Source organism: Thermobia domestica, chromosome 11, assembly GCF_964235325.1.
Source record: "Thermobia domestica chromosome 11, izTheDome1.hap1.1, whole genome shotgun sequence".
Taxonomy (NCBI): Eukaryota; Metazoa; Arthropoda; class Insecta; order Zygentoma; family Lepismatidae; genus Thermobia; species Thermobia domestica.
Genome location: NC_137464.1, coordinates 260,967,037 through 260,993,847, shown reverse-complemented (window position 1 = coordinate 260,993,847; position 26,811 = coordinate 260,967,037). Strand labels below are relative to the sequence as shown.

Sequence of the window (26,811 nt, the reverse complement as noted above, 5' to 3'; positions counted from 1 at the left end):
AAATAAATTTACTTTCGACGAAGTGGATACCTTCAAATATCTAGGATTTATTACCAAATAATATTTACTTTCGACAAAGTGGATACCTTCAAATATCTAGGATTTATTACCAAATAATATTTACTTTCGACAAAGTGGATACCTCCAAATATCTAGGATCATTCTTAACAGACCAAAACTATAATCACTAAGAAATGGGATGTCAACTGAAAGCAGGGATTTCGTGTTATTATTCAGTTAAAATTCTTTTGGTGTCGCGAATTCTGTTGAGGAATTTGTAGCTTAAAATAAAACACGATAATCATGCCTGTTGTTCTATATGGTTGCGAAACATGGTCACTGACTCTGAGGGAAGATCGCAGACTGAAAGTATTTGAAAACAAGATTCTTAGGCCAATATTCGGTCTCCAAGAGGAACGGGAATGGCGGAAACTTCATAACGGGGAAGTGCATAATTTATACGTTTACCAAACGTTGTTAGGGTCATCAAGTTTAGGAGGCTCAAATGGGCAGGTCATGTAGCCAGAATGGAAGAAAATAGATACGCTTTCAAAGTTCTAAGTGGAAATCCAAATAGGAAAACGACCATTAGGAAGATCGAGGTGCAGATGGGAGGACAATATTAAAATGGTTCTCGCAGAGATTCGAATATAAAATAGAAACTGGATCCAGTTGGCTACGGACAGAAATCAATGAAGAGCTTTTGTAAACGCGGCCCTGTGTCCATGAGTCATAGAGATATATTAAGTTGTTGATATATTTAGCTCCTTTTTATTTGACAGAAATGTTATTACAGGAACTAAAAAGTATTTCTCTAGTAAATAGGATTTCAATTCGAGGTTTTCACAAATTAGCTATTTACGTCAATACTGAAACAAATTTTTTGATGATTTTGATATAAAATTGTACCCATACTTTCTTTCAAAGTATATATATATATATATATATATATATATATATATATATATATATATATATATATATATATATATACCAGTTTGTATGGGCGCCCTTTTAGTAGACTTGTCCACCGCCCTCATTACTATCACAGCACAGGCCTGATTGTGATGGTCATATAATACAATATTATTATTTACGTTATACAAACAAATAACTGTCCTGTAAAAGTTTCTCTGCTCATCCGTTTATCTTGCAAGAATATAAAGTTCTAAAATAGTTGTTTGCCTAGTAGTGATATTGTATTTGTATAACACGAAAACTTGGCATTTGTGGAATGACGATATTTAGTTACTTTTTTCCATTCTTTTTGGAATCGGTTGTGGCAACTCTGATTGACAAGAGCGCAACACTTTGCGTAATTAAAGCGTGAAAATTGGTTTCTACCTGAATATCTTTCAAGTTCAAACAAAGTTTGAAAATGTCGACATTTGTAGAAAAACTTAAAACACTTGTAGTGCAACTGCATGAGATCAATGCCCTGAAGTTTGGAGATTTTAAGATGAAAGTTGGCATAAACTCTCCTGTCTACTTCGATCTTCGTGTGATAATTTCACATCCAGCAGTTTTGGTAAGATTTAAGCTAGATCTTATTTCGGTGTACTGAATGCAATAATTTGTATTTTCAATCGGAGGTGTACGTTAAATTATTTTAAAAGTCTAGGTAAAATAAAATAAGGCATTTATTCCGAAGTTGGGCGTCCGCTTTCGCCACGTTTTTTCGCTATTATCCCCTTTGCACACTTTCTGCAATTTGTTATTAGGTTCATTAATCCGTGCTCTTCACAAACTTTTAAAAGATTTTGCTCGTTATCAACGTATTGCTTCACAAATGTTAAAACTGTAAGTTCATTGCCCTTGTACATTCGCCATGTTGATAACATAAATGCACGTTTCTTTCCCACAATGCGACTATTCGGTTACCTTGCGCCACAGCGTTGCCAACATGTACGATAATTATCGAATCGTACGATAATTTTGCTCCAAGTACGATGTACGATAATAGGAAAGTGTACGATAATTTAATAACTCCTACTAAGGTGCAAATGTAATTCCAGAGATATTTGAAAATAGAAATACATTTCACTCCTCGATTTAAAAAAAATAATATGAATTATCCAATATACATGAGAAAATTACTAAAAACATTATAAGGGCGACATGTCTCGAGAAACAGTAATGTAAATAATTTTACGTTACACTGTTAGCAACATTTTACGTTTATCGTACTTTAAGATCATAAAAAGCAATTTCCCTGCTTACACATGTTTATTATTACTAAGTAATTGGTTAATCTGATCATTGCAGTTTATCATACATTATGAATACCGATTCCATATAAGACGGAACGTACTGTAAAATTGATCCAAACTACTACTAGTGTTTTTACTCCTGACAAGTGGTGCCACTCAGGGGCGCCCGAAAAAAAATTCTAGAGGGGGCCCATCTCCATGATTGCTATATTAGGTCCGGTATTTCTGGTATTTAATATACATGGTTTGCTATATTACTATACGTTTTCGATGAACTGTCCTATTGTGGGGATGCATACGTAACTTTTGGATGTCATTTACTAAGGAATTGACTACGACATGCTTTACAAATTGTTTCTTATGGATCAAGTAGTATTCATCAATTTGTGCTTGCATATTCACTTTAAGAGGCTTCAGCGTGTCTTATAAACTACATTGCAAAATTCGCTAGTAGTTCTTTACTTTAGGCAAGGCACCGACAGAAATTGACTTATCTTAACCGCTTCCCGCCGCTAATCAGCCTGTGCTAGGTGGCCACTAAAATAAATAATAAAATAACCGATCCAAGGGACGGTGATGCTGTTAGCAACGTATGGGGATGCGTCCATAGGGAGAAGGCGCGTTAGCTAAGGTGGGCATGCGGGTAAATTGTGTAATAACGACAGGTGGCCACTAAAAGCCAGAAGTATCTCACCGAGTTAGAGCAGGGTGAAGGTGGTAGGTGTAAACGTAAAGGAATATACTAATAGAATGTCAGAGGTTAAGTTCTTAGATGGGCTAAACTGTCGCAGATGGCGGCCCCGGATAAGACCCACTTGAGCCTCTTTTCAATGTTGTATTGCTACTTATGTGTACTTCTTTTACTGAAGAGCATTCAATTAGGTTATCTTTTACTTTCTCCTTCAATCTTAACATATTACATTTCCAGTGTTACTTATTTCATAAAATATGGGGTAGAAGCCCCGCAGGGTTAAAAAAAAAAATTATCACAATTTAGACGAAAACAAGGTACCTGCTTCTGGAACCATGAAATGAGTTGGGGGAGATTCTAAATGTCATCCTTCACTTTTTTCTTATTCTCATGCTGGCATTTCATTTGGTCCTGTTCATGTTCCAGTAAGATTTGTATTTCAGGGCCGACATCTGTGAAAGTTCAACCCTTAGATGAATTTATTGTTGATTTTTTGCTTCTCAAATAACATCTATATTTCTTTAGTAATTTTACAAATTATGTACCCCTAAAATAGAAGAGCACCTACAATAATTAGGATTTAATTTTTTATTTTGTTAAGAGAAGCAGAGCTGTTAAACTGGAGTTATTTGGGCTATTTTTATTCGAGAATTTTATCAAAATTCATACTTAATTTGATGTGAGGAATCGATTGGTGAATGTCTCGATTTATGAAGGTGACCAACATCAAGGTCAGTTCCAAGGTCAAAGTTCAAAAAGCCCAGCCCAAGCATTACACTTCGGTGGACTAGGCTATATCTAGAGCACAATTATTTAAAGTTATTCATTATGAATAGTTGAACGTAGAAAACATTCTTAGGAATGAAGGAATTCTTGGTTATCTGAGTTCTTTTGTTTATGACTTTGCCAACACCAACAGAAGCAGAGTCTGGAATGGAAAGTTTTCAGTATATGAGTATTGTAACTTAATCAAAATTAAACATTTATTATCTTAGTGCACTACCATTTGACAAACTGCGAACAGATGAGAAGTATTCAGGTTACTATATTATGGCTACAAACATATCACTTTCTTTGCAGAAATTGCTCATATTGCCTTAAAAATTCTTATTCTGTTATCAATTTTACATTGCACACTTCAAAAGATACAGCACATTTTTATTATTCAATCTTCAAGATTTATGTTCAGTTAGCACTCTACATTCTTCCTATCATTTATCTTGCACATGACTACGAATATAGTTATTATCTTAAGAACTCATATTCTACTAAGTTGCGTACGTGCCTTTGGCGCTGGAAACCCGGGTTCAATTCCCGGCGGGAGATCATGTGGTTCTGATCCCATGTTCTGATCTGCTGAGACATTAAACTGAAAACCGAAATCGTATTCTACTAACAACTTTACTAACTGTGCTTGCACAGGGAGATTCTTTCATGACCCACCATTGAGTGTGGTGTACGGGGAGCGTTGGCAGGCAAATAGTAAAGAGGGCCAGACAGTTTTGCGGCCACCAGCAATTGTAGTACTTCTGTTGGCTATCAATTTTATCAGTGAAATTTCCATTTTGCGGCCTGGATATTCTTCATCTGGATCACAAGATAACCGAAACGAGATTTTTAATACTACTTCTACCAAAACTATGGAAGAGAACATTGAAAAAATGCTATATTGAGATGGCTACCATATCATTTTCTGGTATTTATTTATTGAATGAATGAACTTGCAAATACAGCCTGCGAGGCCAATTGACGCAGGTATCATCAACAACAATGATAATATAAATGAAAGGGTCTGTTATTAAATGTGCTTTCCCGACATTTGCCAGATGAGACTTAAGAAAAACCTTTGAACCTCAGTCAGGGCCTGAACATCGAATTCAAACCGGGAATCTGTCTTGCCCTTGTGTAACTTACTTCTTTCTCTCTTATTAGAGTACGCGCCTTTGGCGTGGGAGACCCAGGTTCGATTCCCGGTGGGAGCTTATGTGGTTCGGATTCCACGTTAATCAGTAGATCCACGTCTCATATAGCCTCGCTGCTAAACAGGACGTTAAACTCAACAACAACTCGATTCTCGGTCGGAGCTCATGTGGTTCGGATTCCACGTTGATCAGTAGGTCCATGTCTCATAGCCTCGCCGCTGAACGGGACGTTAAACTCAAAATAAACTCAACTTTCTTTCTTGTTTTCGTTTCTTTAAAACGGTATTTTGTTTTGGACAATGATAATTTAACCGATTAAACCAGTGGTCACCGAACTTATGAAACTTCTAACCTACCGTACCGTTTTTAAATTCTTCTGAGAGCTATCAACCAAAATAACTACGAACATTAAAAAAAAAATGTTTTTTGCCTCTAAAGGTACATATCTAGTAAATACGAAATCAAAGTATCCAAGTTAGCCAATGTCTAATATACACACGAAAAACGTAACATGTACAACCCCACGCGTATACAATCAACTGTGAGAGGAGGCTGACAATAGCAGTTGCACGGGAAAAACAAGCAATTGTTATCGTTAGCGTCAGCTCAGTGGAGGAATCAGGGTTAGTCAACCGGAGTGTTAACGCGATCTACCGAAAATGTTCCCGCGAGCTACTTAGTAGCTCGCGAACGACAGCTTGGCGATCACTGGATTAAAACCATTCTAACAATGGGAAGTTAGTGAAGTGTTTGTAGTTAGCGCTCTCACATTTTGGTACAGGTGTTCTGTCATTCTTTTCTTTGTCCAAACTCTCAACGTACGAGGTATAACAAGCACAATCTTAAGCGCAACTCATTTCCTAACATTTTGTCTATAAAATAATATACAAGATGGGTCAGTGAATAGAAATAGACAATTCGTAATGTTAAGTTTTCTTCTTTAATCTTGTAGGAATCTGTGGCTTCGTTAGTATGGGAGTTCGCAGGGTCTGAGGTGCAATATGACAGCCTTTGCGGTGTTCCATACACTGCTCTTCCTATAGCTACCTTGATTGCTGTGAAGAACGGTATTCCGATGTTGATGCGACGGAAGGAAGCAAAGAACTACGGAACGAGGAGGTTAATCGAAGGAAAAGTGAAAGAAGGTGATCGCTGTGTCATCATAGAGGATGTTGTCACAAGTGGATTAAGCATCTTAGAAACTGTTCAGGTATGTCCACTTAATTTGTTTGTAAATTGTTGGTACTGGCGGTCATTGCAGAATAGGCAAATTCTGTCTGTCTGTCGGCTTTCTTTCTTGGTTTCTTTATTTCTTTCTTTCGTTCGTTCTTTCTTACTTGGCTTTGTTTCTTTCTTCCTTATCTTTTCTAATGAAATCGTGAGATCTTGCAGCTATTGATCTATCGAGTAACTACCAGAAGTGTGATAAACCTAGTCCAGTGGGTTTTATTGGGCAATATTGGGTATTATTAAATTTTCTACATATATATTTAAAGCCATATTCCTGGAAAATCGGATTGGCAGATTTCGATCAATGATTTGCATGTTCGTGAATTTATGAAGGCGCTGTACATGGTTTACAGTAAAGTAATTCAGTAAGAATCGGGACATGCTGAATCTGCGCCCTACAATGTACCGGCGCTAACATCTCGGAAGTTACAGCCGGTTTTCTTCGTTTTCGTCGACACACTATAATATATGACGATTTTAGATGAGGATTTTAAAAAAAAGTTTCAATATGTAACATCTACAAATAAGAAATATGCAAGTTAATTATTATTATTCGATGTAAATTAAGTAATCAACATGTAACTTTAATATCTTGTAATTTGGTGAAACATTAAAAGTATAAATATTGGTTTTCTGTGTGGGAAATGTAATTATAGACGATGTACTAACTGTTATATTCCAAAATCCATGATCATTCTGCGACTGGATTTATATTTTTTCTTCCATTAGATTCATAATAAACACATCAGGATACGATGGTTTAATATATTACAATCACGAGCAATACTTGTTATAGCTATTCTGTGCTTATATGTCCAGACGAATGACGTGTACTGTAGTATGCCTTAAACTATATTCGTAATTATATTATTATATAGCTGCTGACTAACGATATCCCAGTGAAAGAATGTACGATGAAACAGAAAATATATGAAATACTATTATATAAATAATGAATTGAGTTATGAAATACTAGAAATTGTTTTATATTAATTATAAGTAATATTGGGAATCGGTCTTTTGTGGAAGCAGAGCTGTAGATGATGAATTGGCCTATATACCATGTTAATATACACAATAAAATATGAAGTACGTTACTTAATTGTCTGTACAGTTACAGGTGTGAACTGACTAGGGTCAGCATTTGGAACGAATATTTAATACCCCTATGTATAGCTACGAAGATATAAATTGTTATATTTAATTGTGTTTTGTTTATAATAAAAAAGTGCTCCATCATTCCTGATGTCATATGGCTATCCTCACTTTTCATTCCTTCGATGGCTTTCCTACGTCATGCACCTTACCAGCAATCTGTAGTCCAATGATTATACCTGTGTATAGCGTTAAGTGTTTGTGTAATACGAGAATAACAACACGTGATTCAGCGTATGCAAATATGGAGCATTACAGATGGAATCGAACATCCGCAGCAAAAACCCATACTCCCAGTATTACAGTTCGTTGGATGGGATGGCAGAGGATTCCTTTGCTTTGAGCTTTTCCAACCTTGTTAATCAATCAATCACAAAAGGGAAGTACTCTGGGCAATTGAGCATACTCAATGAAGAAAGTCACGAAAAACATCGATTTTGTCCATTCAAAAAAGGGCATTATCATGCATCGTGAAGACACCAGACCACATGTTGCCCAAGCGACGGTGTGCAAACTTCAGGACCGAAAATATGAAAATTTCGTCATCCATCGTAACTTCAGAACTGTACTCCTTCAGACGTTTATTTGTCCTGGCCCCTTTAGAATAGTTTAAAAAAAAAAAAGTTTTGTGGAAGCTGTAAAATACTAACAATCCATACGAAGAACTTGTAAAATGTTGTGCCACGGTAGATGTACGATTAGTTCCTGCCAAGCAAATGGATTCGAATCTCGTGACTAGCAATCTTGACAAATTTTCCAAGGTTTTCATCATTTTAACAGTTGAGCTCTTTAGTCGTACTTTTTAATATATAGGTTTTGGTTTCTAAAAATTCCTTTCTATCTTCTGTTGTAATGTATGATAGCTTAATTCAGTGTAAAATGATAGTGTCTGAAATACTATAAATATGAAAGTAGATAATTACATGTTAACGTTCACGATTTTGTTTTTAATAGGATCTTCGTCAGGCAGGTCTTGTAGTGACAGATGCAATTGTAGTAGTCGATCGAGAGCAAGGGGGAACGCTGAATCTACAGCACGAAGGAATAAGGATGCACAGTATGGTCACTTTATCACAAGTACGTATAATTTAATTTCCTTAAGATTTTTTAAAGCTGATTTTATACTTTTACTGCTAGACTTGTTTCTATCAACTTCACTCTTTTGCAAGTACTGGCGCACGAAATGTCATACCATTTGTTTTATTACACGTGTATTTGTCACCAGTGTATTACAAAATTAGTGCAGAATTAATGGTATGAACATGGAAATTTAGTTGAATGTGATGACCATTTGGTTTCACAACCTCTTGCAAGCGAACCTTTACGTTTGTCACAACCTTCCTGCTTAAGTCTTCCGAAATTAGACTGCACAACTGCATGATGAGATCCCTGAGTTGAGCTGCACTTGCAGGATTCTGTGCGAAGACATTATCTTTCAAATAGCCCCGCAAAAAGAAATCTCATGGATTGATGTCACGGCTATGCGGGGCCACTATCTCCTACCTAGGTGATGCTCAGGAAACCAATGACACATTACCCGCCCATTAAACATGTCATACAGGTAATCAAGAACATGTGGGCAGACCCCGTCTTGCATGAACCATTGAGTTTGTAATGGGAGACCTCTTGACAAGAGTTCTGGAATAAATCTATTTTCCAACATTTCCAAAACACTATAACTTTCACCATCTGTTCAACGCTCAATCTGCTCTTATGCGTCATCTTGAAAACTGTTGTTTGGTGCCAAGTAAATATTCGATACTAACTTCTGGTGACATCTACCGGATTTTCCATAAACCAAAGTATACGAATAAGAGTTTTCAACATTCCATCTATAATATTACATGTGAAATGAAAAAACAGATGGCATTACATTTTGTGTGCCACCCTGTGTATGGGAGTAGTCTGATCTATAAAACATCACCGATGATTATAGGACTAAAATCCTTTGGACAAAATGCTCAGGAGATGCAAAGTGGTTGTGTCAGACACGAACCAAATGAGGTCATAACGTTATTTCACGTCTGCCCTTTGTTTAATCGAATTCCCAGCAATTGACTTGACAAGTATTTGCGTATCCCTTCATCTGTTTTACAAGCACTGACAAAAAAACGAAAACTTGTGTTATAGTTTCAGCAATGTATTAATATAGAAACTAACATAAGATCATTAATATACTGGTATATACGTATAAATTTTTGCTTTGCATTGGCCTGATGTTGATTTATTACTTAAGTTAATTCCAAAGCCATAATCAACGATAATGTGCGGAAAGAGCTTCTGATCTGATTTTGCTTCTGTGACTAGGAGCAGGGTTTCTATGCAATACGCTTGTTATCGCGAGTGTTAGTGTATGTGTGCTGCACACAAGCTAATTAGAAGTGAGTTGGTTGCTCTTGAGCAGAGATTATTTATTGTTCACACTTATTGGAGAACAGAATCGATGAAGTGGTGTCAACGGCAATTTCCAGAAAAATTTGGAGACATACATAAAAATAAATAAATAAATAAAAAAACTAGCATTTGGACCTAATGAATAAACTTGAATCGAAGTGAACTTCGTTAGGCTGGAGGTCGTCCAGAAGTATTAGAGATAACGATCCAGAATGTGAACAACGGAGTACTAAAACATTTTCCAATAAATCGTTTACTTTCACTTTCACAGAAATCAGAATTATCCAAAACCACTTGTCATCGTGTCGGGAAAATAGCGAAGTTTCATGCACATCTGATCAAATAAAAATGTTGTGACATAAAATATTGGCATATCAGATACTTATTCAGGAAAACCAGGGCATTCTGAACTCCACTTAGCTCTCGGACTTAGCGTGGTTTCACCTGTAGGCCTAGTTAATTCTCAAAATTTCCTTGCTTAGGCAATCCAACGCTATACATCAGAGCTGGCCAACGCTTCGACCGAGATGGAGCGGAGTGCTATCCATCACATACCAACCTCACCGAAATGCAGTATTACAGCCAGTGGCGCAACCAAGATTTTTTCGGGAGGGGTCAAGACTACCTAGTACAGTAGTGTGCAAACGACGTGCTGCACTATGGCATGGACAAAATTGAAAGCTTGAAATCTCCCCATTACAAGAAATTTACACTGACATGTGAGTGCTCACTGAATTGCGACCACGTACCTAATACTTCGTTGGTCCAGCTTTTGCTCAGAGAACGGTGTGGACAAGGTGTAGCATGGATTCTGGTAGTTTCTGATATGTTTCCACGGGGATCTGACACCATATATTCCTGATGGTATCCCACAAGAGCCCACAGATGTTGGTACAGGAGTCATGTTGCGAAGAGCTCGTTCCGCAACATTCCATAACTGTTCTATGGGATTAATATCCAGTGATTAATATGAATGTTCCCTAAGCCAAGCAAGTAGAGTCCTGGCTTGGTGGCACCGTGCATTGTCGTAATGGAAAATGTCATCTTCGTGTGGGTAGAAGTCTTGCATTGTAGGTGTACGTGATTCTCTAACACCTGCAGGAACACAACGGATGTCTCGCTGTGGTTCATACACACCAACTGTCCTAGTCTATGCCAACAGAAGCATCCCCAAACCATACAGCCGCCCCCACCTGCTTGTACAGTACGCACGATGCACGAGGGATCCTTAGCGTTATGCTGTTGGAGCCACATACGTACACGCCCCCATCAAAGATTAGCACAAACCGTGATTTATCAGACCAATACACCATTTTCCAATCATCCATGATCCAATTACGTTTTCCTATGCCAGAGCTCAATAAAGTCGGCTGTGACGAGTCGTAAGGAATGGGTGATGAGTGTGTCGTGTGCTGTGAAACTGAATGCGTGTCAGTGTACGCCGTATAGTTACGTGGGATATGAGGCTGTGCATCTACCATTGTATTAGCAACGTAATTTTCGGACACTGATGGTTCGTATGACTGTCACGAGTTGTTTTACTAGACGCTCGCCCCACGTTTGGAACTTCCGTACGTCTCTGTAGTTTCGTCTCTTAGAGACTGTTACCCTATTTTCTTCCTACTCATTGTACACAGGAACGGGCGCATCCGACAAGTATTGTTGTCTGGGCTATTGTTCCGGTACCTACAATCATGCCATATTGGAATGCCGATAAATCCTGCCCATCTCCCATTATAAGAGTGTGCTGTCTGCCAACATGTAGCCTCGAGTGTATTCTTTCTCTGCAATAATACCAGTCGGGGTGGTCATGTAGATAGCTCGGCTGTTGGCCACACTTTGTTGTGTGGAAGGGTAGTCGCAATTCAGTGAGCACTCAGTGTAGTTATCTCTATCATTAACATGCTAAAAGGCCTTAAAATAAAAATGTAAATTCACAATTACTAAGACGATATTACGCACGTGATGTCCGATGTTTCAATGCAGACTAAGAACTCTCTTCACGCACAGTTTGCTTATTTTTAAAGATACTGGACAATGACAAGCAATAATGATTATTTGGAAATTTCACCAAAATTTGTCTGCAGCGCTGTTGTATAAGATAGGCCAGGTTAGTTTCGGAGGAGGCCTGGACCTCCGAGCTCATACCTGATTGCGCCACTGATTACAGCAAGCGTGATTACGAAGGGAATTAAGCCACTGCACTTGATCTGTTTGACGCCGTTTTATTATTTTTGATAATTATATCTGAAAGGGAGTGTTCACTTTTAGGGACCATAGACGCCTTAGTAATAAACATCAGCAAAGCAGTTCAGCCAGTAATAGAAATGCTGTCAAAGATGTTTCGTAATATGGTGCGCCAATTTCAGAGTTGATTGGACGTGAATGATGGCGGCCTTTCTCGTTGGTGTAGTGACTACCGCGTACTACACATTTAGGCACGTGGTTCAGGTTCGATTCCCGTGGGAGAGCACAAAAATTTGAAGACGTTACGATGTTCATATTTTACCTTAAACTGTAGGTCTACTGTACATATCATATAGTCCCAATGCTGAAAAGGAGCGCAACAAACAAATAAATTATGACCAGTTAGAACATATTTGTATCATCATAATTCTTAGGAAAATAGGTGATTTTGCTTCAAATTTCGTTACAGTGTCATTATTAGTGAAAAATTACAGAGCCACACACAAAAGAATAAAAGTCCTGTTCACCGGACCCCAGGGTGTGGATTCGATGTATTTTGTTACACAGAATCCAAATTTCGAAACCCGAGGAAGATTGACTGTGTCAGTTTTGTTTTATGGGCGAAAAACTTGAGCGATTTTGGATAGGAAGGACACACGTTTTTCGCCCATAAAACTAAATTGACACAGTCAGTCGTCCTGGGGTTTCAAAATTTAGATTCGACCTAACAAAGTATATCGATTCCATACCCTGATTCCATTCCTGCACAGAACTTTTATTTTGTGTGTGTGTGTGTGTGTGACTGTTATTAAAGAAAATAGGGTTCAGTAGCCAGTGGGACTTTATATATATATATCGCTTGCTTTTATAGTAACAGCACTGCTAATATAGTGACATAGCGCATCCGTCTAGAGAAAGCCCATGTGGTTCATGTTAGACGTTAAGCTATGGGTTTATGTCTCATATAGTCTTGCTGCTGAAAGGGACGCTAAACTCTAATCTATCCATTCATAACACATCCCATCGAGGTAAGTAGATAAATGCTTTAAAAATAATAGCAAGATGTAACGCAAATTTTAATTACAGTAAATGACAATTGTAAATGTGTTTGTAAATGTTACAGATAATGGATATTTTGTTGGAGAAAGGCAGAGTTGACCAAACCGTAGTTGATAGTGTGAAGAAATATGTTCAGGATAGTCAAATTCATTTGAAGGAATTAAAGGAAAGCGAGAAGCCGAAAGGTAATGTTTTGTGTTATGGATTTTAATTGGCAGCTGATATTTCTATTTTTGTTAGTTATGAAACGCTTTTTTCTGGCTCTCTCAAATGAATCCCAAGTGTGAGTACATGAAAAACTGTAATGAAAGGTATTTTATGTATAGAAAAATACATAAAGGTCTGATTGTTCAACTTATTTGAGAAATAAAGCAGAAACACGAAAGCAACTTGTGTCAGTGGGAGATGAATTTAGTAGAGAATACATCCAGCTATTGTTATACCACATTGACTTGATCCCTAGTCTTTCGTTGCAAGCGCTGCTATCGGCTGAAGGAACTCCACTCACTTTCTCTCGCTTAGCAACAGCTGAACCCTTATTGGCTCAACACGAGGGTGTGTGAGGGTGTGAGCTTTAGTTCGCATTTTTGCCACGGCTCAAGACATTTTGGCAGCACAATAGCTGGAAATCAGGTTTGTGACTCCCTCAAAACATGACCGATTTTCGTGTCGCATTTCAACATTGTTCATGTCTACAGGTATTAAATACTATAAATGTTAATAAAAATCATTTAAAATATGCCAGAAAGTACTTAGCTAATTGTTGAAAACGAAAAAAATACTGAAAACTCTATATAGAAATACTTAATTTTGAAGTTACGAATGTCTCATGGCATACTTGGTATGATGGATAAGAGGTTATATGGTTACTTTTGTGCAATGTTGACATAATATTTCGTATAATGGTATCACTTATGCTTTGGAAAGTGAAAATACACAAATAAATTCGAGGGTAATACGCGAATAAAAGCATTGGCGTGAGAGACCCGGGTTAGATTTCCAGTATTTGCCCATGTGATTTGGATTCTGCGTTAAGCTGTAGGTTCATGTCTCATGTAGCTTCGCTGCTGAAAGGGCCGTTAAACTGAAATCAACTCCCTACGGATAAAAGCGATTGGTAACAAGATAATCAATATTCTCTTGAAATTAGGGGAATGCACAGGAAAGAAGATTAGAGAAGGTTGGAAGCTTTTTCTTGTACATTTCTTGGATTGTTAATTGTGAACTGAGTTTTCGTTATCTTTATGTTGGTACTTTCTTCTGAATCTATTGCTAGGAAAAGGTTAGAACAGCGTTTTGCACTCTTTTTGAGGTTTTGGCACACTAACTGTTACAATTGTTTCCTTTTTAATATATAATGTTAAGTTACTTTATATTTTTTATAGTAAAGAAATGTAACTGCAACTACCTGATTATCAAATGTCGAAAAATAGTTATTGTTAACGTTTCGAAAGATATAAATGATAAATGTTTATGTAAAGCGTGCATTTTAGTTTCAATATCCTAACGTTCTCCTAGTGTGCCGGGGTAGTCCGTTTGAAAGTAACTGGCTAAGAAGTTACGTAAATGCAAGGTTAGCATTGAAGGATGGGCTGTTAGGAGACATATAAGCGAAAGGATAAATAATTTAATGTGTTATTTTTGACTGTCAAAGTAGGGAAGCTATATAAATGCATTTATTATATTAAAAAATGAAGGGAATTAACCAATTTTTCCTTCCACCATATTACTAGTGGGTGCAAATTCAAAGAGTGAAAATATGCAACTAAACTGAATCCTACTGTCTACGGCCTACTGCAGAGACACATTAACCACTATGTTGCCCAGACCACTTCCCGGATAAGGCATCTTTTATTCCTAAGGTATGTTCTTACACATTCAATACCTATAGAGAATATGGGTAAGGAGAGATCAGTTAATTCCTTCCATTTCCCATATAGTATCTGATACAAACGTCATAAGTGTTCATTATTGAGGGTTGTTCTGGATTCGTGCGAACAACATATTCATCTCAAGAAATGCCATATCGTCACTAATAATGGTATTCAGTGGGGAAGGAACCAGCGTTATGAACAATCTCCTGATATCGAAACTTCCATTGTTGGAGACTCCGCTGGAGAGTGGGTATGGGTATTCTGTGTACTCTGTTTGTCACAAACCACGAAGAGTTCGGACACGACAATGTGTGAGACATCTTTATGAGTGCAAAAGCAGAAATTCCATCGAACTGACATCAAGGCTTTTCACCATAATGTCACTAAACGGAACAACATGGATGCCTGTTTTTTGCTCCATTTTGTGATAAAAGCGCTGAAGAGTGTTTAACGGGGTTGCTTGGTGTTCTATCTGTGTGGAAAATAGGATCATGATGATAATTGAAAAATGAAGCAGTCACGTTTACGTTTTATCAACCTTACGGATCGCCAGCTTCCCAATATACACAAATCCTGCAACAACCATGAAACCATTTGGAAAGTTGTCCTGCAGTATCGGATAGAGCCGCTACACCCGTTAGTGTCGCTAGGCTTGTAGGTAATAGCTTATACTTGACCACTATCAGGTAGATGAATATATAATTTATGCCTCACCTTCTGTGGCCACATACTTCCACCTGCGAGGTGCTGTTCTTACTTTCCGGTAGATGATTTCATCCAGCGAAGTGTTCAGGTTGGAGGTGTTGTATGTGGACTGCAGACCCGACGTTGATGGATGGTTCTGTAATGGTAGCTGGAGACAGATAGGCCATCTCCTGTTGTAGGGAGTTACTTAGACAAGCCATCCGATGCATATCATGCAACAATCCATTCGTTATTCACGAACGTCCTCTTACTGGTGCCTTCTGTAAGTGAATGTTTCTTCTTTTATTCATGTAGGGCATAACGAACCACTAGTGCGAACATGTTTTTCCAACAATAAAATTTTTCTCTCACTCAGTTTCATAACCTTGTTATAGGTAGGGACCTGAATTTTTCGTTTTTATTTTCCGTGGCTGCTATAAAAATACGTGTAAACTTATCTTAACCAAGTCTCAAAAGAGGTATCCAACCAATGGGTACGAACTTTATCGCGATCCTAACATGAATTCTGAAGAAATTGTGGATAATACTTCGTATGAAATCCCTTTAATTTTTTTACTTACAGAGAATATAATTTAATACTTTGTGGAGTTCACTTACAGACAGAGAAAAATAATCCTTTCCTCATACACAGCTCCTCAAGAATACTTCCACAAGCACAAATTGCACTTTAACCCACCTACCCCGCTCCCCCTTCCAAAAACATCTGTTTCACTTTGTACTGAGCAGTTTACAGTTCCTTCCCTGTTCTCACTTTTCGAAGGACAAAATTGTTAATACTTCCACGTTTTGTTCTCGGAGATTTTTGCCTTTTCACTACCACATTACTTAATTCCGAGAAAAATATTTCAGAGTTTACGTTCAAGGGAAATAATAATATCGTTTAAATAGCTAGCATACGCAGCAAACTCTTTGTAGGTAAGGTGAAGTTAGCGTCCCGTTCAGCAGCGATATGGTACATGTATCTATAATTTAATGTGGGATCCGAACTACATGAGCTTCTACTGGGAATCGAACCCGACTCTTCCGCGTCAGAGACAGGTAGTCAAACTCAAACGATCTCTTCACAGTATCTTTTAAAGAAACATATCCTTTTATTAGCTTTTGAGGTAGGATTTTTTCCATTTAGAACCACAGACTAATAAGCAGAGAGAGGTCTGAAGATGGCTGTTAGATCGACCTTGTTCACATATAGCCGGAGCAGCATTTCTTAAAATAGTGTATTTTAAGCTGTGGTTCGTCCAGACACAACAGGAGTGGTACAGTCCGTGACAGCTGAATATCTGAGCATCAACCTCAAACTCAGGAGCGAAATACGTATGGCTGTTTGGAGCGGACTTCGTAATGTAGTACAGTGAAACCTCCTTTAACGGACACCTGTCAGTAACAGACAACTCCATAGTACGCACTTTTTTTTTTTTTTGTCCTGGCAAGAATATATGTTCTCTTATGGAACAAAATCCTCTCTTTTACGGACACTCTCAGATACGGACGCGGACACTCCTCTCTTCCCCCAAACGTTTCAATAACCTCTTCATAACGAACAGGAATTATTCTCGGTTCTGCGATATATTACAGTAAACAGAAAAGTCTTTTGTATGAGTCTAGACCTGGTGAACCATCCAACAGAACAGCTTCAAACTGAACTTGAAATTCTTCTGCTAGAAGTCTGCAGACAACTATTGCAGACTTTTCACCAAGAAATTGATAGTTTGTGAGTTTGTTCTTCACATTTTCAGTATTTAATAATAGTATAGCATACTCTTATTAAGCTATTTTTACTTTTAGTATAGGCGGTATGTGAATTAATGGATTTTATTTTCAGAATGATGACATGTACTTAAGAAAATTACCATACATTCATTATCTTTTGCAGAGGCGCGGTGGCTCAGTGGTAGAGTGTTCACCTCCGGTGCTTGGTGTCCCAGGTTCGATCCCAGCTCGCGCCGTGTGGACTTTGTGGTGGACAAACACCGTGCTCGTGGGTTTCTCGGGGTTCTCCCGTTTCCTCCCACTTTCTTCATTCCACCATTTCATTCATTTGTCATCATCACCGTCTCCTTTAGCCTCACCGGGATAACCGTGGGACGTTAAACTTAAAGATTTCATTTTTCATTATCTTTTGCAGTATACGAATATATTAACACCCCCTCCCAGCAATAATATTATTTAACAGAAATGAATTTCTTCTTCATTCCTCCGAGTAATTCAAATACTGTACTAAACAGAGTAATTACATATTGAATTTTACGTATGTACGCTCATACATAATGTATTTACTGTATATTACTCCATACAATTACTGTTGTGAGAAATTAAATTTCTGTAACCTCTTTGTAACGTGCACCTTTCAGTAACGGACAAAAATTCATGTCCCATTGGTGTCCATTATTCAGAGGTTTCACTGTAGTTAGCACGTCGAACTGTAAGTCGATACCTAGATCACATTTTCTACCTAGTCGCAATTTTTTCACTCTTTTTATTTTTATTTGAATGCAGGTTTCTACCAGGAAATAATTAAGTGGATAAGGTGAATAATAGAGGTATTTAATAGTTACTTGAACTTTAGAAATAATCCTCCCACATCAATTCATATGTTTTCAATACAATATAAAAAAATCTCTTCTGTAAGCTGTATGGTCTTTTTGTGATTTTGCAGTAATAACTCCGAGACTGCGATTGAGGTTCAAACAACGAGCAGAATATGCAAAGAACCCAGTAGCGCGGACATTATTCCAGTTAATGGAGGAGAAGCAATCCATGTTGTGCGTGGCAGCTGATTTAACAAAGAGTTCTGACGTCATTCAGTTGGCTTCGGCAATTGGGAAGCATATTTGTATTTTTAAAACTCACGTCGATATTATCGAAGATTATAGCGAGGATTTAATAAAGAAGTTGGTAGAAGTTGCTCAGCGGGAAAAGTTTCTGATTATGGAAGATAGGTATGGAAGTTCATTTAGTCGTATTGCAATTAACTACACAGTGCGCAGTTAGGAAAGGAGACTGGGTCTGTAAATAATAAGTGGAATGAACTTATCTCTGCTTATTCAAAGTAGGAATCACCTTCGTCCACACACAGCTTTACACGATCCAGAAAGTCATGGAATTACTTCTGGAAGTCCTGGATCATAGTGTTCAGGATAATTGCCATTGCTTTCTGGATGGTGGAAACATTGTGAATAAAGCATCCCTTCAGTGGTACTTTCAGTTTGGGTAAAATAATAACAAGTAGAATCTGCTTATCTCGGTCGATTCAAGCTAGGAACCTTCCTTGTCCACACAGAGCTTTGCACGATCCAGGAAGTCTAGAATGACTTCTAGATTCCTGAACGCTAATCGTGTTCAAGATCCTCGTTTCACTGCTTTCTGTATGATAGAAGCGTCGAAATAATAATAAATAAAAACTTCAATGGTGCTTTTAATTGAGGGAAAGGAAACTAATCAGGGGGAGACAGGTCTGACGAGTATGTGGAGTGCGGTAACATTTTTTTTCCGCTAAAAACTGAACGAAGAATTACTGCATTCTGTGCTGAAGATGAGGTACAGCTTCCATCTCTTTAAGTTCCCTGCTGTTATTTAGCGAACAATCTTCTTGTTCACTCCCACGAGCTCTGATATTACCATGAGACTTAGATTTTTGTAATTCAAAATCATATCCCAACTTTGTTAATCATTTTGTCAGTTGTTCTCTCTGAAATGCTGAGACCTGTGCACTCATGATCATTCAGACTTCCTGCCAGCACAGAACATTTTATGCTGTTCAAAAAATACGTCAATGAAAAAGGCAGTTGTACCCATGAACCTTTTTCGAGGTCTCGAATGTTTCCGTTGGAGTTTTCCCAAAGAGCGCATAGAACTTCATACTCACTCTTTGTTCGATTGTTGAAACGTTGACGAGGTATTACGATACGAATTTATACTTAGCCGGATCATACGCCACATCTGCGACCGATTGAGCTGGAAATTTCTGCACGTGTTCTCAAGGTCACAAGCAAGATCCACCGCTATGAGAAACTTCCGACTCAAAACTCACTTCTCAGGCAAAAAAAAAAAAAAGTTTCGTATCCTAATTGCCGCACTGTGTATAAGTACTATAAATAATTCTTCTACTTACATTGATAAAGTGTTAACAATTATTTAACGCTAAGATGCATTTGCGAAGCAAAGTTAGCGTCATCGGGAGTAAAACAGGTGCTAGGGAAAATGTAAATAACAAGAAGTAAAGTGTAACATAAGAAAGATTTCTAAAAAAAAAAAGTAAATAAACTGAATAGCGATATTTCTGATTTGTTTCAGCGATAATTTCATTAGCTACAGTCTCCCGTTTTATGTGTTATTAACTTGAATTACAAACTACATAATGGAACCATTATAAATTAGCAGCAAAAAAAGTATCTTCGAAAGATTAGCCCGAGGAAGTTATCTGGACCTTAGCTAACAAAATTATCACTGATAAAAAGTAACAATCACACTGTTTGAGTTAATAAGCCTAAAGATATGGAGTAAACGTATTTTAAGCAGTAGAATGATTCATATGCAAGATTATAATAATAAAAATAATGTTTTGCGTGCCCTGTACACCTTAAAACAATCACAGTTAAGGTATGTATAGTTTCCCAGCTATTATTACTTACGCACACAATATAGCTATGACTAATAAAATAAGTGAGGGGCAAAACATGTATCTCTCTTCATAGCATCCTAAACATTTGAGAATTATGCGTGATATTGTTTGATCGTATCTTATACCCTTTTTGCTACTTGCTAAAAATCCATCGAAGGTGAACGAAAATTTCTAATTTAAAGTGAAGATGGAAGGCAGATACGGTGTTTACTTAATATATATATTGTAGTTTATTGCGACTTTACTAATTTTCAGTAGTGTTGTCAACGGCTCGAGTGGCTCGGCTCACGGCTCAATCACCACCGAGCCGGCTCGAGCCGATGGCTCACGTGAGCCGAACCGAACCGAGCCGGCTCGAGTCGATGACTCAGGTGAACCGAGCCGAGCCTGATTAATAACAAAGAAAAAATACAAGTTCGCTTAGAAATATTTTTTCAGTTATTGATAAATAGATGGAAGTAATAAAACAAAACAAGTCTCTAGATAAACACAAAGGATGCCTTTAAAAAGTACATAGATGCTGTTGCACGACCTTAAGAATAATAGTTGTAGGCGTACTCGAACTTTCACATATTTGTACTATTATTTCATTAGTTTTTGAATGATATTTACAACAGAGATGAAACTAGTGTCCACTGATTTAAGAAATTGATTAACAAATCAGTTACTACAAACTCAAATATAAAACATTTTGTTTGTCTTCACATAATCCAACTTCGAAATTTGGGCTTTTGTTTTAATATTTTGTAGTAAGTAGGTAGTAGCTTTAATCATAAATTTATTTCATTGCAAAACAACTAATTATCTTAATAAACTGCATGAAGTATTAACTTTATAATTACAAAGGTTACGACAAAATAGCAAGATGAATTTGAAGACTTATGTTCAAAGTACATATATTTTATATCATTTTTTTACTTGTTACGTGTTACTGGTTGAATGTATAACACACCTATGACGCAGAAGGCCTCAGGTTTGATTCCCAGTGTGGGCTAAAGGAACACACAGTCTTAGTGCTGGTTTCCATAATAAAAATTAATAATAATAATAATAATAATAATAATAATAATTATTATTATTATTATTATTATTATTATTATTATTTATTTATTTATTTATTTATTTATTTATTTATTATTTTTTATTTTTTTTATGTGTTGTTTACTACAAGCAAGAAAAAGCACTCCGAAACAAGCGTCTTTAACAAGTACACGTTAGTGCTGATTTGCAACGCAGGTGTATCACTCTTTTAGACTTTTGATAAAATGCTTTGGTCTCCGCATGTAAGTTTGTTTCCAATGGACCTGCTCCAGTTTCTAATCCTTTTCAATTTATTTTACATAGCACCCCTTACCCCTTAGGAATGCTAAGATTGTCTTACTTCCACAGTATTCTTTTTAGACTGTAGATCATAAGTGTAACCATTTGGATGAAATTCCTCCAGGCTTTCCAGAGGTATGCTGGAACATATATATATTTGCTTATATAGATGGTAGAAAATATCCCTCTACCCCCTCCCCTTCCTTAAAACGGAGATTTCCAGAAACCCTCAGATCTGTATCCGCTTGTTTTCCCTGAGAAATTTATGTACCGAGTTTCATCGTTCGAATTTCACAGGTTCATAAGGCAGTCAATTTTTCACATATATTATAACTCACCGCTCCCCCCATTAGGATATACATTTTAATAAAAGTAAATGCTAAAAACCTAAGTTAACCTATAGTCCACTCAAGTACTCGGGTGTTCTAAGAATTGTGCCCACGGACAACAGAGCGCTATTATTGAGGTCAAAATAGAGCGAAAATACTGTATAATGATACACTCTCCGGGGCCTCCTTCAGTCGCTATGGGTGATCAAAATTTCACTATGGGGCAACGTCATAGATTAACTTGGACACATTAGCATTGCTCTACGAATCCATCAAGCAGTTACAGCGATTGTTACGCTAATAAATGATGATAGTGTTAACCGTCTATCGAGTTTAACTGCCTTCTGAAAAGAATCGATGTAACTATTTGATAGATTGGTAGATGATCTCAGAGATTCTTTATCTGCAGACGTCACCACATAGTGCAATTAACATCTCTAGACGAGGACCGGAAGGTATATAATTATATATATTTTTCGCTTTATTTTGATTCGTAGAATAATTATCTGTAGTCCGTGGGCTCCATTTTTAGAACACTCGATATATATATGTATGTATGTATATATATACAGTATGGCGCTAAATTCGTTGTACAAAAGCAGAGGAGTAATTCCTGAGAGTAAAACAAACAAAAAAGTTCCAATAAACATAGGGCGAAAACCCCGTCGTTTACGTGTTATAGGCTGCCGAAAACATGAAAAAATGAATGAGAAAAAATGAACAAGAGTATGGGACCTACTGTAATCGGGTCAAGACTTCACTTAGAAACTAGTATGTGCTCTATCTAAAAATACATGTTTTAGAATCCTAAGGTACTCACGCAACAATTTTTATGGAGGTAGTTGGAGAGTACTTTATATCATAGGCCCGTAGTCAAACTCCCTCTATAAAAATTGTTGTGGAAGCACCTCAGGATTCTGAAACACGCATTTTTGGATAGGGCACATATTAGTTCCTAAGTGAAGTCTTGATCCGACCAAGGTAGGTCCCATAGTTTTGGAGCTATGAACCTTCCAAATTCATTTTTTCATGATTTCGGCAGCCTGTAACACGTAAACGATGGGGTTTTCGCCCTATGTTTATTGGAACTTTTTTGTTTGTTTTACTCCCAGGAATCACTCCTCTGCTTTTGTACAACGAATTTAGCACCATACTGTATATATATATGTGCATACATGCGTGTGTGTGTGTGTGTGTGTGGCTGGGAAACTGGGGCCTACACCTTCTAAGCGATCTGAATAAAATTGTAGTTAGCGCACCGCAACGGTAAACCGGAAGCCTTGGTTCGGCTTCCGGTCCAGTCGAATCTTTTTCATACTGATTGATTGTTTTTTTTCATAGGAAATTTGCTGATATTGGTCATACTGTGTCCCTACAGTATGGAAATGGAATTTATCACATCGCCGATTGGGCAGATTTTGTCACCGTCCATTCTTTGCCAGGCGAAGGCATATTAAAGGGTCTGAAGGCCAAGCTGTCAACGGCTGAGAGAGGGTGCTTTTTGGTTGCTCAACTCAGCTCAGAGGGAAACCTTATCAGCCGAGACTACTCAGCAGGTAACATGACTCACCATGTAATGTAGCTGTAATTTTAAGTAACCAAGAGTTCGTAGGTAAGAACTTCATTAATTTAAGTTTTTTTTTTTTTTTTTTTTTTTTTTTTTTTTTTTTTTTTTTAGTATTTTCAAAATGTCGGGGAGCAAAATATAGAACAATTGTTGAGAAGGTACTGTGTGAAATATTAAATATAACTTAGTAATTTGACTGTCTCCCAATTAATATTTTACAGAAGGGATGGCCATATTAGGGACTTGAATGACTAACAGTCCATCTTTTGTGTTATAGAGACAACAAAATTGGCAGACAACTACTCTGACTTTGTGGCAGGTTTTGTGAGTCAGTCACCGCTGAACATAGACGCTGGCTTTGTTCAGCTGACTCCCGGAGTGAAGATTGGGGAGACAAAGGATGGGTTAGGCCAGCAGTACGTGACGCCTCGGGAGGCAGTGATCAATCGAGGCGCGGACGTTGTAGTGGTCGGGCGTGGAATCACTCAATCGAACGAGCCTCAGACTGTAGCTATCAAGTACAAAGAAGAACTGTGGCAGTTGTATGAAGAAAGAGTTTGTAATGCTATGTAAGCTATACAGGTACAATGTTTGTTCACGATGGACCAAACAAAGTAGGTTAAAAACTGAAAAGATAGAGGTCAGTAAATAGGAGGAGCGCTAAAAGAAATAATAAAATAAATAACAAAGTAACAAAAAATTGTTTTCATCCTCTTCAAATATAGAGATTCTGCTATGTTCTGTCGTTCTTCAAAGACTTTTTGCAACACAGTAGCGCTCACTCGTATATACATAGGCACGAGGGAGCTCGAATATTTTTATTGTTGTACGGAGGATACATATAATTAATTTACATTAATTTCACATTAAATTCAGATTTCTGAAAAGTCTTTGCAGGGAAGTGCAAGGATTTTTCATAAATCAAATCTAAAGTATGTAAGATAATAGTTAAAGATTCCTGAGCGTATTAGCATACTGTTTAATTTTGTACTAATGTTTTGAGTATGTTATGTCCTGGTTTGTGAAAATGTTAATCGAATTTTATACTATCACTGTAGTCCTGTTCAGGAGCTGTATTGGAGATCAGTGTGTGTAGCCGTTTGTAGAAGATACAGTGGAGATCGGTGGATGTAGGTTTTTGCAAAGTACAAGATAATTACCTATACGCTCGTGTAATGTCCGCGCTCGCATAATGTCCACACTCCAACTTCAGAGATATTTTTTGGGGGAGGGGGGAAAAGTGACCCACATAATGTCCGCACCCTAAAAATCACAGCTTGAAAATCTAAGTTACGTCTTGTGGTGTTTCTAATACGGTACCAATTTCGTACTTCTGGTACCAGGTAAGATAAGATTTAAATAATTTATTTATTGATTTTAAATGCCATAAATTTGTTTCAATTATCGGCACTGATTCTCATTTGCTTTTCATTTAATTATTTACCTATATTATGTAGGAAGTTCAAAATGAAATTTACTTCGAAAAAAATGTGACTGAAAATGCTCGTTTTTTTGAACGACCTGCGTAATTTCCGCACTTGCATTTTAACGCCACGATTTTAGTTGGACATTACGCGAGCGTATACGGTATACTGTAGGTTCAGACACTTCTGTTGCATAAATTGAAGATAAGTAATAATTGTATTCTTGCCAGACAAATTTTTGATTGTATAACTGCCTGTAACCATATTCCCAGCAAACAAGCATGAGGAGGACTACGGCGGCATTAGAAATTCGCTGAACATAATCACCAGCGAGGACCTGCCTCAGAAAGTATTAGGACAAATCTTCAACATTTCTTGTACACAATGTCTCTTGTTTAGGTATTATGTTAAGTCTTTGTATACAATATAGTATTATGATATTAAGTAGATAAAAATATGTCATTTTGTTGCTATTAGTATAGAACGTCTTCAGTTCCCAAATAATAGTATTGATATTATATGAATCGCTGATTTGAGAAACGTCATAAGTCAGCCATATGCCGAAAATGAGTTTCCTTGCAGCTTTGATTCTTGATGGATAGCTACACCGTTGGGTTGTGATATGTCAGAAGTCATGCTAATAATTCGTGCAATGTCGAGCTGCAACAAGTGTCCCTGAGTTGAGAAACGTCACAAATCATTGACTTACGACGTTTCTCAAATCAGCAATCTATATGTATAATTATGAATCGGGTACGAACAATTAAAAAAAATACACTATAAGGTCTCATGTCATACTGGTTCAAAATGAAAAAAATGTAGGAGGAAAGATAGTTAACAAGATGAGTTGATCGGGAAGGATATACAAGGAGAAAATAAATTGTTAAAGAAAAAAATATCGCATGTACGAGAAGTACAAAATAAGTAAAATTTTATAAATAATAATAAATTAAAATTACGATAAACATAACACAATAACAACATTTCAAAACAAGAATTTTAGAATTTTTTTAAAGCATCAAAAATTGCGATCTTAGCCAAGAATTAGTTTTTGAATCAGGAGCCACATAATTTTTGAACGATCCCTAAATTGAATTTTTGTATTTTCTACAGTGTAAGCACATCATACTGAGTTAACTGATAGTTTGAGTTTGGCTACAATATAATTTTAAATAATAGTTGTATTTAGTATGTAATAAACAAAATAGTTTTAACATACAGTTATTTAAAACTAAATAATAATGTTATGTAAAAAGTAGTTCACAAGAAACCAAAACAACATAACATGAAACCAAATGCAATTGGGATCGTTCCTCTAGTCGCTGTCTTAACTCAGATTTTAGGGGCGTTGTTTTTCTTGGCAACACTGTAATACTTATGGATGGCCACACTGAAAATCCTTCAGGTTCATATTTTCTGTTGTAAAATAGCATTATCTATGATTGTGGTACGTTGCATTTCATTATCTTCTTTCACTTATGGATAAACAAGCAAAACAAAAATGGTAAATTTTGTATTATTTTTAGTGACGTAGGCTCTTGATGTTAGCAGTCGTTTTCCTGTTGAATGCTTTTTTAGTCTATTCTATGATGGAAGAATAGAAGGGAGTTTAGAGTTGGTAGTTAAGGAAAGCGCAAGAGGTTATCAGTTCCGTAAACGATATTAGGATGCCAGGTTCATGACTTCAATAGAATCACCTTATAGTGTATTTGCTTTAATTGTTTTCTGTTGTAATGTTCGTATTGCTTCTGGTAAGTAATTTGTTTTTTACACCCGCTTCGGGACTTCTTTGGTGTAACCTCGTTGATATTTTATAAATCATCCTTCGAATTTAAGATTTTTATATACCGCATTATTTGTAGCTTAGTTTTGAATTAGCTTATGGGAGACTGTTATTTGTGAATGAGTTTTGTATTACTTGAAATAATTATAAATTTATTTGAGATAGAGAAGGATCCATACTATAAATATAACAAAGAGGATTACTTTGTGAAGTAGATTCTTTATTTGGCATGAAGTTAAAAACGGAAAAAAATAATAATGATAATAGCGAAACTTGATTACTTTATTGTAAGTACAAAGTCTTGAGAGTCAGTTTTACTGACTTTCTCAGATCCCTTATC

At 36.9% G+C, this 26,811-nt stretch overlaps 1 protein-coding gene across 1 annotated transcript; it reads left to right on the top strand.

The window, feature by feature from the left end:
* The first annotated feature begins 1,281 nt into the window (after positions 1-1,281).
* r-l (rudimentary-like) lies at positions 1,282-24,493 on the top strand. Its single transcript, XM_081732190.1, has 7 exons — positions 1,282-1,528; positions 5,776-6,033; positions 8,163-8,285; positions 12,913-13,033; positions 18,084-18,366; positions 23,039-23,253; positions 23,542-24,493. Exons 1-7 carry the CDS (start codon positions 1,379-1,381, stop codon positions 23,835-23,837), a joined length of 1,446 nt encoding a protein of 481 aa, XP_081588316.1. The 5' UTR covers positions 1,282-1,378; the 3' UTR covers positions 23,838-24,493.
* The last annotated feature ends 2,318 nt before the right edge of the window (positions 24,494-26,811 follow it).

Bases quoted from the DNA above. Each gene is read 5' to 3' on its own strand.
- r-l (XM_081732190.1), top strand. From the start codon at position 1,379: ATGTCGACATTTGTAGAAAAACTTAAAACACTTGTAGTGCAACTGCAT. The intron at 6,034-8,162 runs GTATGTCCACTT...TGTTTTTAATAG, and splicing joins GCATCTTAGAAACTGTTCAG to GATCTTCGTCAGGCAGGTCT. The intron at 13,034-18,083 runs GTAATGTTTTGT...GTGATTTTGCAG, and splicing joins GGAAAGCGAGAAGCCGAAAG to TAATAACTCCGAGACTGCGA.